This window comes from Oryctolagus cuniculus, chromosome 1 (genome assembly GCF_051225735.1).
Source record: "Oryctolagus cuniculus isolate XC-2025 breed Fujian yellow rabbit chromosome 1, ASM5122573v1, whole genome shotgun sequence".
Lineage (NCBI taxonomy): Eukaryota > Metazoa > Chordata > Mammalia > Lagomorpha > Leporidae > Oryctolagus > Oryctolagus cuniculus.
The window spans coordinates 55898952-55913728 of NC_142867.1; the positions used below are offsets into that span (position 1 = coordinate 55898952).

Genomic DNA, 14777 nt, shown 5'->3' on the forward strand with positions numbered 1-14777 from the left:
GAGGATCCCGGGGATGCCGCGTTCCTCGGTGGAATCCGGCTCCCCCGCGCGCCCCGGGGGAAGCCCGGGCCTGCCGCCCCGCGCTGAAACCCGCGGCGCCGCAGGGTTGCTCAGCGGCCTGCCCTCCCCCGCCCGCTCGGCGGCAGTCCCTGACATTCCGGTCCGCACAACATAAACAGGAAACGCGCCGCGAAAGCTCCGGCGGTGCAGATTCCTTGCTTCCAGTTCAGGGCAGAAGAATCTCTAGTTTTGTGGTGGTGGTGGTGATGGTGAGCGGCGGAAACAGCAAACTTTCCAAGTGACCCCTCAGTCCTCCCAGGCCCTTCTCCCAAATCCAGAAAGAGAGAATAGAGAAGCGGAAGGAAGGACCCCTGCTTTGAGAAACACAGGGGAGGGGGCCCGCGAGGCAGCAGCCAGGACTCAGAGACCAGCGCCTCCAGGAACTTCGGTGGCCGCGCGCGTGGCGGGAACACTCCTGGCCGCCCACCCGGCCACGGGAGACCGCCCGCGCTGCCCGCAGCCCAGGGTGTGTGTGTGTGCAGGGGCCCGGGGCCACGGGGCCGCGCGGGAGGGGGCGGGGAGGAGCTGGCGCGCGGCGCCGCGCAGGCGCACAGCGCGCCTGGGTTGTCAAACATGGCTGAAGCGCCGCCGCTGCCGCTAGTGCCGCTGCAGGGAAAATGCTGAGCCCTGCCGGCCGGGTGGGCGGCGGCGGCGAGAGCGGCGACGGGCACTCGCGTCCCGGGCGCGGCGGCGGCGGCGGCCATGGCCCGGCTGGCCGACTACTTTATTGTGGTAGGCTACGACCACGACAAGCCAGGTAAGGGTGCGGGGAGGGCGCCGCCCCCGGGCCTCTCGCCTCCGCCCCCCGGCTGCTGTCCAGTGGGCTCCGCGGGGCCGGGCGTCCGGGCCCGGAGGCGTGGAGCGGGGAGGCGGGGAGGGCCAGGTCGCGCCGCGAAGGAGCGGTCGAACGAGCGGGCGGCGGGCGGCGGCCGGCCGGCGTAGGGCCTTCTAGGCGGCGCCGAGCCTCGCGGTGGGCGTGGGGGACCCGCGCGGCGGGAGACGGCGGCGGAGGCCAAGGCCGCCGGGGCCGGGCGGGCCAGCCGGGGAGGGTCCCAGACCGCGACCCCCCGTCCTGGAGGCGGCTGGGTCCCGGGGCAGCGCCGTCGTGCCGGCGGGACTGGGCCCAGGACCGCTGGGCTGGGAGGGTGGGAGCCCACTGTGCTGAGTTCTTCGGGGCCAAACTTGTGCCCCGCATCCTGAGTGAGTAATGAGTGACGCAGGGGGCCGTCCTCTGCAGAAGGAAGTGCTCAGCGTCCAGGGCCACCTCGCCCCTGAGCCGCTGGGGGCCTGGCGACCGTCCCCGTGAACGCGGGGTACCGGGCCAGAGAAAGGATCCTCGCGCTTGCAGGCATTTCTAGGAAATAGGAAATACTCTGTGTGTTTCAGGACAAACGGGACGGTCGTTTCAGTAATGAAATGCTGTCTTTTCGTTAAGGACAGCCCCTGACCGCCGAAGGTGATCTTGTTTCACAAGTTTATTGGTCGGAAATTTTCTTCACAAGGAACAGTTTGGCAGATGCTTTGCATTTTGCATTGTAACGGACGCACTTTCACAGCTGAAGAGAATTCAGAGTTCACGCACGTTTCTTTTTGTGTTCCTTTGTATTACTGTATGTAGCTCAGCATAACAACAAACTGCGCTACGGAAGCACTTTTATTTCAGAGCAATTCTGGTCTCACACTTGCAAGGAATTTTCGATAAGCAACTCTTCACCCCCTTCGTTTTTCAGAGGAGATGCTGAGATTGTGCTTTGCTGGTGACTACAGCCATTGGTAGCTGCAGAACACCATTGTTCTACCCACTCTTGGTCTGCTGCCCTTTCCTTATTCCTCTTCCAAGAACTGCCCCCTCTCTTTTAGCACAAACCTTTCCTATGTCGTCTATCACCACTCAGGACCTGGTTGGGGTCAGTTGTTACAGAGAAGGAGTTGGGCTGTATTTAAAATACCTTCTGGCCCCCCAATTTTTTATTTCCCAGTAATTTTGCATAGTCTGGGACCACTTTACACCAAGATCAACAGTGTGGGGAAATACTGTGTTTAACCTTGATTAGTCTTTATCGACAGTAAACAATTTTGAAACAACTGCAAACTTAGAGAAAAGTTACCAGTCTGATACAAAGAATGTTTTCCCTGAACAATTTAAGAGGACGTTTCTGACCTGATGCCTTATCATCCCAGAGCACTTTGGTGTGCATTTTCTGTGAACAAGAACACTCAACCTACATAATCAGCACAATCATCAAGATAGGAAATTCACACTGATACAATAGCCCATGTACTTCTCAGATGGTTAAGAGTTTTGTTGATGCTTTTAATGTCTTCACTAGTGGAAGGATTCAGTTCAGTGTTGTGTGTTGACTTCATTTGTCAGGACTCTTTAGTGTCCTTCAGTTTGGAGCAGTTCCTTTATCTTCCCCTGACTTGGATGACCTTGATTCTTTTGACAATTACAAGTCAGTTACTTTATAGAATGTTCTTCAGCTTGGGATTGTCTGTTCTCTCATGGTCAGTGTACAGGTTGTACACTATGGAAGGAATGTCACAGACATGATGCTCATTTCTTCCAATCAGGTGGTGCGCCTTTTTACCTTGTCTCATTACTGGAGATTTTCACTCTATGTGATATAACCAGCGTCTGCCAGGCTTTTCCACCATAAAGTTAACATAATTAATAGTTTTATGAGGAGTACTTTGAAACAGTGTAAATATCTTGTTCTCACTGAGCTCATAGTGCATTCACTTACAGACATCTACATGTATTCGTGGTTTTTTGTTTTCTTAGGAAATTATATCTTGTTAGGATTTATCTTAGTCTGTGCTGCTATAACAAAAATACCTTAAACTGGCTGGATTCTAAACAGCGGAAATTTATTTCTAGTAGTTCTGGTGGTTAGGAACTCTCAAAATCAAGGCTCCAACAGATTGGGTGTGTCTGATGAAAGCCAGCTTTCGTATAGCACATTCTTTCTTTAACCTCACATGGCCTAATGGGCAAATGAGCTATATGGGGTATTCTTAATACATGAATTAATCCTAATCATGAGGCTTCCACCCCCATGACCTCATCACCTCCCAAAGCCCCATCTCCTAATACCATCACACTATATGGTTAGGTCTTAAGCATATGAATTTTGGGGGATACAATATTCAGACCGTAGCACCATATTTGTGCATTTTAAAATCATTTGAGGGGCCAGCTATATGGTGTAGCAGGTAAAGCTGCTGCCTGCAGTGCCGGCATCCCATATGGGTGCCAGTTCTAGTGCCCTCTGCTCCACTTCTGATCCAGCGCTCTGCTATGGCCTGGGAATGCAGTGGAAGATGGTCCAAGTCCTTGGGCCCCTGCTCCCACATGGGAGACCCAGAGGAAGCTCCTGGCTCCTGGCTTTGGATCGGCACAGCCCCGGCTTTTGCGGCCATCTGGAAAGTGAACCAGCAGAAGGAAGACCTCTTCTATCTCTCTCCCTGTCTCTCTCTAAGCTTCTGCTCTCTGTAACTCTGCCTTTCAAATAAATAAATAAATCTTAAAAAAAAATCATCTGAGAGCCGGCGCCGCGGCTCACCAGGCTAATCCTCCGCCTAGTGGCGCCGGCACACCGGGTTCTAGTCCCGGTCGGGGCGCCGGATTCTGTCCCGGTTGCCTCTCTTCCAGGCCAGCCCTCTGCTGTGGCCAGGGAGTGCAGTGGAGGATGGCCCAGGTGCTTGGGCCCTGCACCCCATGGGAGACCAGGAAAAGCACCTGGCTCCTGGCTCCTGCCATCGGATCAGCACGGTGCGCCGGCTGCAGCGCGCCGGCCGCGGCGGCCATTGGAGGGTGAACCAACGGCAAAAGGAAGACCTTTCTCTCTGTCTCTCTCTCTCACTGTCCACTCTGCCTGTCAAAAAAAAAAAAAAAAAATCATCTGAGGGGAAGAGAGAGAGTTTCCATTGGCTGGTTCACTCACCACATGTCCATAGTGGCCAGGGCTGTGGTAGGGCCAGAGCCAGGAACTGGCAACTGAATCCAGGTCTCCCAAGAGAAGCTACTTACTTGACCCATCACCACTGCCTCCTAGGTCTGCATTGGCAGGGGGCTGCAGTCAGGAGCTAGGAATTGAAGTTTAGGAATAGAGCTGGGAATAGAAGTCTGATGTGGGATTCCAGCATCTTATTAACCTGCTAGGCTAATCACTTGCTCTGGACCATTTATTTTGATGTTTGTCCTGTTTCTTGTTTGGTCAGTGGGAGCCCATTCAAGCTGGTTTTCTTGTCCTTAGGACATGTCCCTATCCTCCTTTGAACACATCTTTACTTTTTGGCACAAGAAGATGTTCATGGGTCATTTTGTATTTTTCCTGCCTTGGCTCTGGAATCAGCCATTTTTGTAGGGAACTCTGATTTCTTTTGCTGCATAAGGCCATTTAGAAGCTGAGACTTTAGTGCTAGTGATTATTGCTGTTGTATTGTTACTGTTCCTATGCCCTGTTAATCGTTGGAGCTGAAGATTATGTATGTGTATATGTATCTATGCACACACATTTACATATATGTTTATTTTTCTGTATATATTGAAAAGTATGAATTCATACCAGCATCTCTGATTTCAATCCAACATGCCAGTATCCATTCTAGTTTTTCTCCGTATTATTGTAAACTCTACTCTGACAGTGAGAAATCTGGTTTCTGTTGCCCTTAATATATTTACTTATTTGTTCAGTCATCTTATACATAACCAGTCATTCATCTTTACTACCACTCTTGCCTCTGTCTGTGGTTTAGAATTTTCATGGTTTTACTCCACTTTCAGGATCTAAGAGCTTACCCATATCAGGATGACTCAATACAGTGACACCCTCACCACTCTGCTCTGATTCCCCAAGTTGGTCTCCCCACTCTCTGTGGACACACCTCTCACTTCACTCAGGCTCTGATTCCCCACCCTGGGTTGCTGTCATGCAAAGACATCCTCTTCTCTGCCCTTGTACCCCAGTGCCCCAAGCATTTGTCCTTCCTGCTGTGACCCTTGGCCTCTGACATGTATTTGACTATTCCCCTATAACGTGGATCTTCCCATCCCTGACTCTGACTCACTTTGGTTCCTACAAGTGCCACCTGTTCGCAAAGGGTACAGTGCTACACTCCTCTGTCCCTGGTAAGGAAAAGGAAGATTTTTTTTTTAAAGATTTATTTTTGAAACTTGGAGTTTGAGACAGAGAGAGACAGACAGAGAGATTGATCTTCGATCTGCTGGTTTACTTCCCCGATGGCCTCAATGGCCAGTGCTGGGTCAGGCCAAAGCCAGGAGTTTCTTCCTGGTCTCCCATGTGGGTGCAGGGGCCCAAGCACTTAAACCATCTTCTGCTGCTTTCCCCAAGCCATCAGCAGGGAGCTGGATCAAAAGCGGAGCAGCTGGGACTTGAACTGGTACTCATAAGGGATGCTGGGGTTGCAGGTGTTGACTTTACCTACTGTGTCACAACGCCAGCCCCCTGAAAGATTTTTTAAGTTATAAAATCTAGAAACATACCAATTGTGGATTTTTTTTTAAGAGGGACACACAACTCCCATTTATTGGTTTACTTCCCAAATGCCTGCAGTGGCTGCCAGACCTAGATTCAGGGAAGGGGCCATGCAGAGTTGAGCATGAAGCCTGGATGCCAGAACGTAATCCAGAGTGGCAGGAACCCAGTTACTTCACCCATCATCTGGTGCCTTCCAATGCCAGCATTGGTGGGAAATTGGAATCAGGAATTAGCTAAGAAGTGAACCCAGACACTCTGACATGGGACATGAGTGTCTTAAGTGCTTGGCTAAATGCCTGCCCTAATTTGTAGACTCTTGATAGTGAGATATATGCGTGTTTCCTTATTTGGAATACTTTTTTGTCCAGTTTCTTGAAGTATAATTTACATGAAATAAGATTGAGTGTAGATAATATTCTATGGAAAAAATGAGTTTTTTTTTTTTTAAAGAAAGATTATTTATTTATTTGAAAGTCAGAGTTAGAGGGAAAGACAGAGAAAGAGATCTTTAGTCCACTAGTTCACTCCACAAATAGCTGCAACTGCTGGGACTGGGCCAGGCTGAAGCCAGGAGCTTCTTCCTGGTTTCCCACATGGCTGTAGGGGCATAAGCACTTGGGCCATCCTCCTGTGCTTTCCCAGGTTGTTAGCAGGGAGCTGGATTGGAAATGGAGCAGCTACGAACCAGTGCCCATATGGGATGCTGGCATCCCAGATAGCAGGTTTTTTTTTTTTTTTTGACAGGCAGAGTGGACAGTGAGGGAGAGAGACAGAGAGAAAGGTCTTCCTTTGCCGTTGGTTCACCCTCCAATGGCCGCCGCGGCTGGCGCACCGTGCTGATCCGATGGCAGGAGCCAGGAGCCAGGTGCTTTTCCTGGTCTCCCATGGGGTGCAGGACTCAAGCACCTGGGCCATCCTCCACTGCACTCCCTGGCCACAGCAGAGGGCTGGCCTGGAAGAGGGGCAACCGGGACAGAATCCGGCGCCCCGACCGGGACTAGAACCCGTGTGCCGGCGCCGCTAGGCGGAGGATTAGCCTAGTGAGCCGCGGCGCCGGCCCCCAGCTAGCAGTTTTACACACTATGCCACAACACTGGCCCCAAGAATTCTTGAAAGTCAGCATCAGCACAGAAATGTGACTCAAATGGCAGTGAACAATAGGAATAAGGACCAGTTTGGGAAAACTCCAGAGCTTTTACAGTAGAAATGGAAAGGAAGGTATGGGTGCTAGAGAAATTTAAAAGCTCAGATTGACAAAATTTATTAGTGAATGAATGTGAAGGGTACAGTAGAAGGAGTAGTTGAGGGCCTCAGAGTGTCTAGCTTGAATAATTCCATGGGTGGAGTTGCTATGAATGCGGAAAGAGAATTCAGGAGAAGAATTGAACTTAGATGAAGGAAGGAAATGCCTAGCTTGGCTTTTTTTTATAGATTTATTATTTTTATTTATTTGAAATACAAAGTTACAGATAGAGGTAGAGCCGGAGAAAGAAAGAGAGGCCTTCCATCCGATGGTTCACTCCCAAGATGACTGCAGTGGCCAGAGCTGAGCTTCCTCCAGGTCTCCCCACACGGATGTCGGAGCCCAAGACTTAGGCTGCTTCCACTGCTTTCCCAGGGCATATCAGAGAGCCGGATTGGAAGTGGAGCAGCCGGGACTCGAACCGGCACCCAATAGGATGCTGGTGCTTCAGGCTGGGGCTTTAACCTGCTGTGCCCCCCCCCCCCCATCTTGGTTTTTACACTTGTTAAAGGAAAGCATATAATCAAGGTAGAGATGTCACTTACTATGCACTACATAATGAGGTTTTTATCATTAAGGGATTATATATACAACTATGGTCCCATAAGATTATAATGAAACTGAAAAATTCCTATGACCTCATGATGTTAAAGGGCAACACATTACTTACATGTTTGTGCTGATACACAGCAAACTTGTCACATTGCCAATTGTATTAAAGTATAGCAGGTACAGTTATGTATGGTATATACTATTTGATAATGGTAATAAATGACTGTTAGTTTTTATGTCTTGCTAGTCTGTACTTTTTATTGTTATTTTAGACTTTGTATTCTTTCTTATAAAAGTATACTATAAAACATAATGCTGTGTTTTGCCGGCAGCAGCCTCATATATCTGGTGTTTGCCATGTCTTTTGATTGTATTATTTTCTTTTGTGCTTGATTTAAACCCCTGTTGTTTTGATCATCATGCCCTAGGAGCAATAGGCAATATCATATATTCATGTCATAGTCAAGGTGTATAGTGTACACCTATACCATCTGTGTTAAGTATGCTGTCTCACATTTGCACAGTGTTGAAATCACCCATTGAAACGTTTCTCAGAACTTTCAGCATTGATAAACAAGGAATGGTTGCATATGGGTCAGGAGATTAGGCAGAGGTGAGGATTAGAGTTTTAATTTTGCAGTTACTCCTAGAATCAGCCCTTAAAGCTTCCAGGTCTGGCTGAAAAGCCCGTGAGAACATTTCAGGCATGGAAAGCCAAGACGCTGGCAAAAAAATGTTCTACATGAAGGATCTCTATGAATGAGACCCCAGTGGAAAGAAGTGGCCATCAAAGAAGTATATACTTTTCTCTAAAGGGAGGAGAGAACTTCCACTTTGCTTATGGTCTTGTCTAAATACTGATGGAATTTGTGGACTCAAAAGGCTTCCATTGCGTAGGTATCTCATGTCAGGTGCCTTGGCTGGTCACTGGCTTCATACTTAAAAACAGGAGTCGCTGTGCACTAACTCCCTGTGTAGGACCTCTGTCCTCAATGAGTTGTATTATGAGAGTTAACTGTAAAACTAGTTCTCAGTTTTTTTTGTGTGTGTGCATGTGTGTGCAAATTATTGAAATCTTTACTTAATATAGAGTTGGTCTTCTGTGTACAAAGTTAATTGAAAATGCATAATGCATCTTTTTTTTTTTTTTTTTTTGACAGGCAGAGTGGACAGTGAGAGAGAGAGAGAGAAAGGTCTTCCTTTTGCCGTTGGTTCACCCTCCAATGGCTGCCACAGCTGGCACGCTGCGGCTGGCGCACCGCGCTGATCCGATGGCAGGAGCCAGGTGCTTCTCCTGGTCTCCCATGGGGTGCAGGGCCCAAGCACTTGGGCCATCCTCCACTGCCTTCCCGGGCCACAGCAGAGAGCTGGCCTGGAAGAGGGGCAACCGGGACAGAATTCGGTGCCCCAACCGGGACCAGAACCCGGTGTGCCGGTGCCGCTAGGTGGAGGGATTAGCCCATTGAGCCACGGTGCCGGCTGAAAATGCATCTTAATGGAGAATGGAACTGGGAAAGGGAGAGGGAGGAGAAGGAGGGTTGGGAGTGTGGGTGGGAGGGCAGGTATGGTGGCAAGAATAACTATATTCCTAAAATTGTACTTATGAAATTTGTATTCCTTAAAAATAAATTAAAAAAAAGTTTTGCAGTTACCAATACCTAGCTGATTGTCAGATATGAAAAGAATGAGATTGCTCAGAGAATGTGTAGAGAGTGAACAGAGAAGGGGAAGCATTGAACCCAGAGAAAAATCAATAGTCAAGCAGTAGATAGAGCAGCAGCCAGGAATTGGAGTAGGATTATCGAGGGTATTTTAAGAGAACAAAGGTGGTTTGAAAATGCTAGGTTTGGAGAATTTTGATGAGAAGGAAATGGAATTAGTATCAGATACTCTGAATATGTCATGTGAGAACTAAACATAGACCCATGAGTTTGATAATAAGGATAATGATTTTTAGAACAGTGTGGTAGAGCTGTGGAGACCAAAATCAGTTTAATGAATGCATGTTCCACTCCATATGATGTGCAGACATTGTGTCCAATTCCAATTCTTTTTCAGAGCTTAGTGTGACCTGCAGCTCATGACTGTGGAAAGTAAAAAGAGTAGTTCAAGATGACTTTATTTATTTTTTTCAAGATGACTTTAAAATTGCAAATTGGAAGGTCTGAGATACCTGTTATACTGTAATTTAAATAGAAAGATTGAAAATATTTTTATTTATTTTTTGAAGATTTATTTATTTGAAAGTCAGAGTTAACACACAGAGAGAAGGAGAGGCAGAGAGAGAGCGAGCGAGTGGTCTTCCATCCGCTGGTTCACTCTCCAGATGACCGCAACAGCTGGAGCTGCACTGATCCTAAGCCAGGAGCCAGGAGCCTTCTCTGGGTCTTCCCACACTGGTGCAGGGGCCCAAGGACTTGGGCCTTCTTCTGCTTTCCCAGGCCATAGCAGAGAGTTGGATGGGAAGTGGAGCAGCTGGGTCTCAAACTGGTGCCCATATGGGATGCCAGCACTGCAGGCAGTGGCTTTACCCGCTACGCCACAGTGCCCGCCCCGAAAATATTTTATTTTAAAATTATTTATATGTCTAGCCGGCCTTGTGGTGCCGGCACACCGGGTTCTAGTCCAGGTCGGTGCGCTGGATTCTGTCCCGGTTGCCCCTTTTCCAGGCCAGCTCTCTGCTGTGGCCAGGGAAGTGCAGTGGAGGATGGCCCAGGTACTTGGGCCCTGCACCCCATGGGAGACCAGGATAAGTACCTCGCTCCTGCCTTCGGATCAGCACGGTGCGCTGGCCGCAGCGCGCAGGCCACGGCGGCCATTGGAGGGTGAACCAACGGCAAAGGAAGACCTTTCTCTCTGTCTCTCTCTCTCACTGTCCACTCTGCCTGTCAAAAAAAATTATTTATATGTCTTTGTGGACATACAAGAAAATGAATTTTATTTTGTGACCATTCCAATCGAGACTTTAGAAGTAGGGACAAATTGAGACTCTTCACAAAGACTGGAAAATCATTATAGTAGCTAGAACTGTGACATTGTGTAGGTTCCCTCAGGGAGTTGACATAAAGACGAAAGAATAGAGGACTGTGTTAGTCTACTTTCTGTTGCTATAACAAAATTTCTAAGGCTGGGTACTTTATTAGGAAGTTTATTAAGGTCACAGTTTTCAAGATCCAAGAGCATGGTGCTGGCTTCTGCTTGGCTTTGGTGAGGATCTTCTGGCTACATCACAGTGTGATGGGCGGCTTCATGGTTGGAGTGTATGCATGAGAGAGATCACATGGCAAGTCTGGAAGCCAAAGAGTGGGGAGGGGCCCCATGTTGCTCTCTTTGTAACCACCCATTGTTATGGGAACTAACTCACTCTGAGGCTAGCATAATCCTTCCTCAGGGCAGTGCTCCAGTGATGCAGATACTGCGCACTAGGGCTCACTTCTAAAGGTTCCCTCACCTCAAGACCTTCATATTAAGCATATGAACCCTTGGAGAATAAACCACATGCAAACTTAGGAAGAATCAAGGACCAATCTTTGGGGAACACCATTGCTAAGGGATTGAAAAAGAAAAGGAACCACAAAAAACAGTTTGGAGAGTTTAGGAGAAACATTTATTTCTCCCTAGCAGCCATTCTTGATGGGATAGGTCCCCTGATTTATGGTTAGTATGTAGCTGTGCAGATTGTTGCATCCACTCGTCAGCTAAAACAAAATGTTAACAAAAACTAGGAACAGTCACACATGAAATTTATTGAAAATGAGAAGCAAATGAGAGACAAATGAATGGCAAGGTAACCGATTGGGACCGGCCACCAATCGGGACCAACACTCCTTACCAGAGTGCGGCCCCCAAGAGCGGATTACACAGCTTTTTATAGTATTCTGTCCACTAGGGCTCACAATTTCAAATGGGACCCCTGGTATGCAGTGAACAATAAAGAGGAAAACCAGAATATGGTTGTAAGATAACAACAACAAACCCAATAAAACAGATCCAAGATATGGTTGTAGGATAACAGTGAAGGACACATCCTGGTCAACCTAGTTCCTGGGAATTTGGGCCCACATAGTTTCACAAGATACATCCTTAGCCGTTAGCAAGCAAAGCTAATATGTACAGAAGCAGGAGATCTGCAATTAGCTTTTAGCCACACTCACTCTGTTTTGATTCTGATTCTACAAGGTGAGGGACTGTTCTCAAGTTTCTAACAGGTATAAACATGTGAATAAGTTCTGGCCATTTGTGTGTAAGTAGAAGTGATGAATGCAATATCCCAAAAGTATTCTTCATGGATGAGGGGATGCCTTCCAAGCTTTTCTCTTTTGTAAGATGGAGCTCTAGAAGCCATCTTGGAGAAAATAGGCAAGGACCCATACTCTGAGGATGTCAGAATAAAAAGCTAGAAGGAACCTGCATGCCTAGTGACTTATAGTGGGGTTGTTACAGCAGACCCGTTTAGGTGCCCTTGGCTTTTTTTTTTTAACACGAAGCTGTCATCTTGTTGTCCTTAAGACTTTTAATATAGGTTTTCTGTTTTATGTAGCCCATCTTAATCTAGATTCACAGATACATCAAAATCCACAAATATAAGGGTAGACATTGTGGCACAGTGGGTTAAGCTGCCACTTGGCACACCCACATCTTTTATCAGAGTATAGTTTTGAGTCTGGGCTACTCTCTACTTCTAATCTAGCTTCCTGCTAATGTGCCTGGGAGGTAGCAAATGATGGCCTAAGTTCTTGGGTTCTTGCCATACTTGTGGGAGACCTGCATGGAGTTCCTGATTCTTGGCTTAGGCCTACCCCTGGCTATTGCAGGCATTTGAATGGTGAACCAGCACGTGGAACATACTTCTCTCCCTCCTTCCCAACCCTCCCTCCCTCCCTCCCTCTCTCTCTCTTTCTCTCCCTTTCAAATAAGTAGATTTTTTTTTTCTTTTTAAAGATTTATTTATTTATTTGAAAGGCAGAGATGCAGAGAAAGAAGGAGCAAGTGAGAGAGATAGTCTCCATCTGCTGGTTCACTTCCCAAATGGCCGCAAGGACCAGGCCTGGGCCAAGGCTAGAGCCAGGAGCCAGGAGCTTCTGGGTCTCCCACGTGGGTGCAGGAGCCCAAGCACTTGGGCCATCTTCTTTTGTTTTCTCTGATGCATTAACGGGGAGCTGGATTGGAAGTGGAGCAGCTGGGAGTCGAACTGGCACTTATATGGGATGCTGGCATTGCAGGTAGTAGTTTAACCTTGTATGCCACAGTACTGGCCTGGTTTTTTTTTTTTTTTTTTTTTTTTTTTTTTAGGATTTATTTATTCACTTGCAAGAGTTACTGAGAGAAGTAGAGACAGAGTGAGAGCTCTTCTATCTGCTGATTCACTTCTCAAATGGTCACAAGAACTGGGACTTGACCAGGCCAAAGCCAGGAATTAGGAGCTGCTTCCAGGTCTCTCACATGTGTGGCAGGTATCCAAGGACTTGAGTCATTATTCAGTGCTTTTCCAGGCACATTAGCAGGGAACTGAGTTGGAAGTGGAGCAGCCAGGACTTGAACCAGCACCCATATGAAATGTCAGTGTTGTAAGAGGCAGCCCCTCAAATAAATAATTTTTTTTTTTTAATCAGAGTTGTAGAATGTGAAGGGAGTATTTCACAGTTTTAAGTGTGGCAGATAGAAATCAGTTGAGAGCTTTGTATTTCGTTAAAGTTTAGAGTTGAAAGTTAACCAAGCAGATAACTATTTCTATTGCAGGTTCTGGATAAGAAGGAACTATTGAAGTCTCCTCCTTCCGCCCACTAATCCCCATTTTTTTTTTAAATATTTATTTATTTATGTGAAATATTTATATGCAGAGAGGGAGAGACAGAAAAAGAGAGATCTTCTGTCCTCTCATTCATTCCCCAGATGACTGCAGTGGCCAGGGCTGGGCCAGGTAGAACCCAGGAGCATCTTCCAGGTCTTTGATATGGGTAGCAGGGGCCCAAGCACTTGGGCTGTCTTAGCTGCTTTTCCCAGGCCATTAACAGGGAGCTGTATTGGAAGTGGATGCATCAGGAACACGAACTGGTGCCAGTATGGGATGCTCATCTTGAAGGTTAGCAGCTTTACCTGCTCTGCCACAGTGCTGGTCCTTCAACCCCCAGTTTTTTGTGAATACTTATATAGCTATTGAGTTGAAAATCCTGGACTGGGAGTTTCCTGTTGGACAAAAAGCAGTATACCATACTGTCTTTTGAGAATTTACATCAAGAATAGTCGTACCCATAAATTGTTTTCAGCTGACTATTGTGTTGTAAACTTGCAAAACTTTAGTTAGGGGGAGGGATGGGAATTCAAAGCAATAGATGAAGACTATTTCTTTGAGTTGTCTGATTTAGAAAGGTAAGAAAGCTTTGGTTAAAAAACTTCGAATGCTTTCTCTTCAGGATACAAGGACTTCTTATATCCTAGAGTTATTTGGCTTGTTAGTGCTCAGTAAGACATGTTTGTTGAATTGCAGAAATGATAAAGTCTAATGAGAGTTTCAAAAATTACATAAGACAGGGGCTGGCGTTGTGGTATAGTGGGTAAAGCCTCAGCTGATTGAGCTGGCATCCCATGTGGGTGCTTGTTCGAGTTCTAGCTGCTCCCCTTCTTCTTTTTTTTTTTTTTTTTAAGATTTTATTTATTTATTTGAGAGGTAGAGTTACAGACAGTGAGAGGGAGAGACAGAAAGGTCTTCCTTCCATTGGTTCACTCCACAGATGGCCGCAACGGCTAGACCTGCGCCGGTCCGAAGCCAGGAGCCTCTTCTGGGTCTTCCACTCGGGTGCAGGGGCCCAAGGACTTGGGCCATCTTCTATGCTTTCCCAGGCCATAGCAGAGAGCTGGATTGGAAGAGGGGCAGCCAGGACTAGCACCGGTGCCCATATGGGATGCCCGTGCCGCAGGCGGAGGATTAACCTACTGCTGGCCCCTATTGGTCTTAGAATCTAGGAATATTGCCACCAAAGACTTTAAGAACCATGTTGTGCTTTTACATTTACTAGGACAAACAGAGTAACACTTTGGGAAAAGTGTCTGCTTTCATAAGAAGCAGGGCTAGTGCCTTTGATTTCAGTCTAGTGATCTGATCTTTTCTTGTTCACTTTTCATAACAAATTGCATGTCCTGTTTAACTCACATCTTGAATTTACCTTTTTGTGGATTCCATTTATGACTGATTTCTTTCTGCCTTGCCTTGAGTTCTTGTGTCCATGTGATTTAGAATTTCTTTTTACCTAATTTTCTACCCAGCTTTGACTTGTGACTGTTGCGGTTCTCTACCACATTCCTGCTACATGTTTCTGCATATTCCTTTGCCTAGTACTTCTGCTGACCTGTTTTTCTATTTTATGTAAATCATTATTATTGTAATAGATAATATCAAAATTTCAAACATTATAGAAAGT

General features: G+C 47.0%; 1 protein-coding gene across 8 annotated transcripts in view; it reads left to right on the forward strand.

Moving 5' to 3' along the window:
- The first annotated feature begins 200 nt into the window (after positions 1-200).
- The window catches only part of SBF2 (SET binding factor 2), a 517136-nt gene continuing 502559 nt past the window's right edge, over positions 201-14777 (forward strand). For 4 of the 8 annotated variants that reach the window (XR_016231408.1, XM_008266103.5, XM_002708809.6 and 1 more), the window contains exon 1: positions 611-817. Coding sequence is in view for 4 of the 8 variants with exons in the window: in XM_008266103.5 (XP_008264325.3) it covers positions 763-817 (55 nt within the window). In the remaining 4 variants the exon portion in view is untranslated. Of the gene's footprint in view, positions 527-610; positions 818-14777 lie in introns of those variants that run through there. The other 4 variants (XR_016231409.1, XM_089328918.1, XM_070073459.2 and 1 more) reach the window with 2 other exon arrangements.